This window comes from Cyprinodon variegatus, unplaced genomic scaffold (genome assembly GCF_000732505.1).
Source record: "Cyprinodon variegatus isolate N-32 unplaced genomic scaffold, C_variegatus-1.0 Scaffold229, whole genome shotgun sequence".
Taxonomy (NCBI): Eukaryota; Metazoa; Chordata; class Actinopteri; order Cyprinodontiformes; family Cyprinodontidae; genus Cyprinodon; species Cyprinodon variegatus.
The window spans coordinates 396,202-400,155 of NW_015150682.1; the positions used below are offsets into that span (position 1 = coordinate 396,202).

A 3,954-nucleotide genomic window follows, 5' to 3' on the forward strand; every position below is an offset into this window, starting at 1 on the left:
AATATACAAGTTTCACTTTTTAAATGGAATTACTGAAATCAATCTACTTTTTCATGATATTCTAATTTTATGACCAGCACCTGTATATACTGCTGACATAATTTGTGTTTTTGCAGAGAATGTTTCCTCCAGGAAGATTCGTGCTGAGCAGGAAGAGCCTTATGGGGCCATCCTAATCTATGCTGGAAGCAGCTATGAAGAGACCAATCTGCCTTTGTAATCTGCTCACAGTTTGAAGTAACACAGGGTTCACTTTTTACACTTTTTTATCATTCTGTATTCAAATAATATACAAGAATAAAGTTTTAATAGTTGCATGGCTTTCAATTAAACTCTATATTATGTATTATTGAAATAATGCATATTTCTGTTTAGAAGCCTTTGTTTTAAAGTTTTAGAAAAGAAAAGTTTGCATTGTTTTTTCCTTATTCTGATGTTCCTCAAGATGAATTCTGCAATTGGATTTTTGTTAAAGAGTTGATATTTCTAATAAACGTGTATTTCAGTAAAAAACCTCTATACTGTGTTCCTTTAAGAAATCAAACCTTTTCTGTGAAATCGTGTTGATCATTAGGAATGCGTGGCGGGGGGGTTAGGAGTTACAGGCCTCAGAGCGGAGCGACACTTGATCTGTCTCTGCCTCTTCACACATCTTAATTCTGCTCTGAGGACTTTCTCAGAGGGGGGAGCTGTGAGCAAAGTTTATTATTAGCCTCTGTTTTAGCTCGCTTTGCTCTTTCTGTCATCTCATTTCTGTTTGTCTCTCTCTGTCTGTGCTTTTACTTTCTCCTGTTTTTCATGCCTTTCATTTTAATGTTTCTTTATTTTTATCGAGGACGTTTTTTTCCTTTGCTTGAGGTTTCTGCTGGCCGCACTGGGAGCTCTTTATTTGACGTTGTCACCGCTCTGATTTTTTTTTCTACCACTTATTTAACTTCCACGCTGCCATCTTCAGTTCCTTTTTCTCCACAGCTCCCAAAGCCTGTCTGCTGCTGCTTCATTTGCTTTCCCACCTCCTCCTAAAGGAACATCCCTCTGTCTGCTCCTCTTCAAACCTGATCCTGACCTTGCATGTTTTGGGTCGCCACCTCTGTGTGATGGGAAACAAGGAGCTGTTTTCTCTCTTGAAGGGTTTCCTGGACTGCGTCTGTCTCTGCCTGTCTGTGGGTATCAGGAATTTATTTTCCTTGTGCAACTGTTGCTGTTTCTTCTTCATTTGCATGATTTCAGTTTTACCTCTTAGTCTCACCATCCACAGCAGACCAAGTTTAACATATTATTCAGCAAACTACTCAGCTTTTCATTTCTCTTTTGCTCATGGCATGTGTTTATGTGGGTCATTGGGACTTTTTGGTGTGTGTTTCAACTTCTGAGTATCTCATTTACTAACATGCTCGGCTTCTGATATTAATACCAGCCACCAATGGGGATGGAAATAGAGCCTGGCCTCATCCAAACAGAACAGAAGTCTCTTAAAGGGGTCTCCTCAAGAGGCAGCTAACATTCCAGTTATCAATAATGCATGAAATGACACTTTTGAGGGTTTTGAGAAGAAGTATATGTGGTAGAGTTGGTGATATTTCAGATTCCACATTAGTGAGAAAACTGCATTTATACGTCTTGCACAGATAAAAGGTCCTTTCTGCCAGTGAAAAACATTATCTACATTTTGAAATTAATTATCATGCATTTGTATGTATGTACAAATCCATTTTGATATCGAAATCACATTTTCTATTTTCTATTCAGCTGCTTTGGTTTTGAAGAATCATGATTTAATTACCAAAAAAGAAGATATCAAACCCAAACAAAGGATCAATTAAGACATCGGGAAAACAGATTAATATAAATGTCAAAGAAAGACTTTTGGGACAAACTGCTCCAAAAAGTTTGTTCCAGTTTATCTTTTAAAATAGTATCTTTTAAAAGATAATATGTGTTTCTGTAAGTAACTAAATATGCTGTTTGTTTTATACAAAATGCTTCAGATATTTTAAGACCAAAATAGCTTCTCATAAGCATTGCATCATTCAAATAAAAAATTTATTTTTTGGCTAAAAGGGATAAAAAAATTTTTATTATTGCACAGAAGTTTATTAAAATCAATGAAAATGAGCAGATAAAGCAGAATAAGATTACAGAATACTGATTTTTAGAAAGGTATTTAGTGAAGAAGGTTCCCTGGTTCTGGTCTGGCTTTGACCAAAGAAAATAACTTAATCCAGTTTAAATCCAAGATAGTTTAGAAAGAAATCAGTTAAGAGAGTATTATGTAAAGGACATCTTGGAGCTCTGTAAGAGGGTAAAATATCCTGCATTCATTTATTCCTGTAGGTTTTAATACACCAAAAAAGGAAAATCTGTTTTAATACACGTGTTTTATTTTTGATTTGGAGAAAGCTGAAAGCAGTCCGATTCTTACCTCTGTTTACAGCAGAGACGCGTTGAGATTGAACCTACGAATGAGCGGGACTCTAAAAATGGCCACCTGATCTACCAAAGCGGGGACATCCTAGAAGACAGATGTAGGTACCGGAACATCTGGCAGGCTGATCATAAAACAGTCCAGATGCTTTATCTCTTTCAACCAGCTTTATCTCTGACTCTTTTACAGATGAGATCCTCAACACGCTGGGAGAGGGGACATTTGGGAAAGTGGTACAGTGTTTAGATCACAGCAGGTATATTTATTTTAATCTAAGTTGAGTCCGACTCCAAGGTGCTTTGGGCATCACTTGTAAAGCAATGCATTCAAACACACAGAGGAGGAAGACCAATAGCTTTGAAGATCATTAAAAACCTGGAGAAATACAAGGAAGCAGCCAGGCTGGAAATAAATGTGCTGCAGAAGATCCAGGAGAAAGATCCAGAGAACAAACAGTAAGTTTGAAATTTCCCTCATTGTTTACCTGCGTATTTCAAATCAGCGTATTTGATGTTGATTGATGCTGCTTCTGTCTCTTGTCAGCAACTGTGTGCAAATGCTGGACTGGTTTAACTTCTACGGCCATGTGTGCATCTCCTTTGAGCTGCTGTCTCTCAGCACCTTCGACTTTTTGAAAGCAAACAACTTCCTGCCTTATCCCATTAACCAGATCCGTCACATGGCGAGCCAGATCTGCAGCGCTGTCAGCTGTGAGTGCAACACAAATCCCACCAACTGTGCAGCTTCACTCTGTTACCTTCACCTCTTTCTATCAAAAACAATGGAGATGGATCGTTCACATGGTTTCACTGCAAAAAACAAAACAATTAAGTCTCTCTTAAAGCTGCATTGCTGATAAAACTTAAGCTTGTTGACTGTTGGCTCTGTTTCAGCTAGACGTCCATCACCATCATTCTGTGTGCTCTCTAGATATATCTGTTATATATGGTTACACATGGGGAGTTGTATAGATTTTCTGCCCAAGTTGTGTTTTGCAAGCTAGTTATAAACAGTCCGTCTCTCACCTGATAGAGACAGCAATTCGAACCGCCCCCGGTTTAGAAAAAAAAAACATGAGATAACTGAGTCAGGCATTTTGTCAGGAAGTCATTAGTCATCTCACATAAATATTGAAACACTGCTTTGCCAAAAAACCCCTGAAAGATCTCAAAAGGCATCATGTTAAGCTTAATCAGACTTAGCCTAAAAACAACTGATTTAACCTTTAAAATAATATTCTGCATCTGGAGTTTCTTTAAAACTCACATTGTGTTTTTGTCTGTTAAAGAGTCAAATATGTTGAATTCAAAAAGGTAGTTCAGACAGCAAAGCTCTTCCTTATTGAGTTGGTCGCTGAGTAAAAAGTTTTTAAAGGTGGATGTTTTTGAGGGAGGTGAATAAGAAAGTTAATAAAAAGGAAATGTTTTTGTACATGTCAACATGTCTGTGTTTCACTAACAGCCGGAACAACCACAAGCAGTTTTTGTCATGAAACGGTGTTGGTATGGAGGACCCAAATGCAGAGACGA

General features: G+C 37.6%; 1 protein-coding gene across 4 annotated transcripts in view; it reads left to right on the top strand.

Moving 5' to 3' along the window:
- The first annotated feature begins 728 nt into the window (after positions 1 to 728).
- LOC107088789 (dual specificity protein kinase CLK2-like) overlaps positions 729 to 3,954 on the top strand; it is an 8,535-nt gene continuing 5,309 nt past the window's right edge. The window contains exons 1-5 of one of the 4 annotated variants that reach the window (XM_015381174.1): positions 729 to 1,163; positions 2,438 to 2,525; positions 2,603 to 2,681; positions 2,764 to 2,880; positions 2,969 to 3,135. In XM_015381174.1, the coding sequence (XP_015236660.1) occupies positions 1,098 to 1,163; positions 2,438 to 2,525; positions 2,603 to 2,681; positions 2,764 to 2,880; positions 2,969 to 3,135 (517 nt within the window). In that variant the 5' untranslated portion in view covers positions 729 to 1,097. Of the gene's footprint in view, positions 1,164 to 2,434; positions 2,526 to 2,602; positions 2,682 to 2,763; positions 2,881 to 2,968; positions 3,136 to 3,954 lie in introns of all 4 variants that reach the window. The other 3 variants (XM_015381173.1, XM_015381176.1, XM_015381175.1) reach the window with 3 other exon arrangements.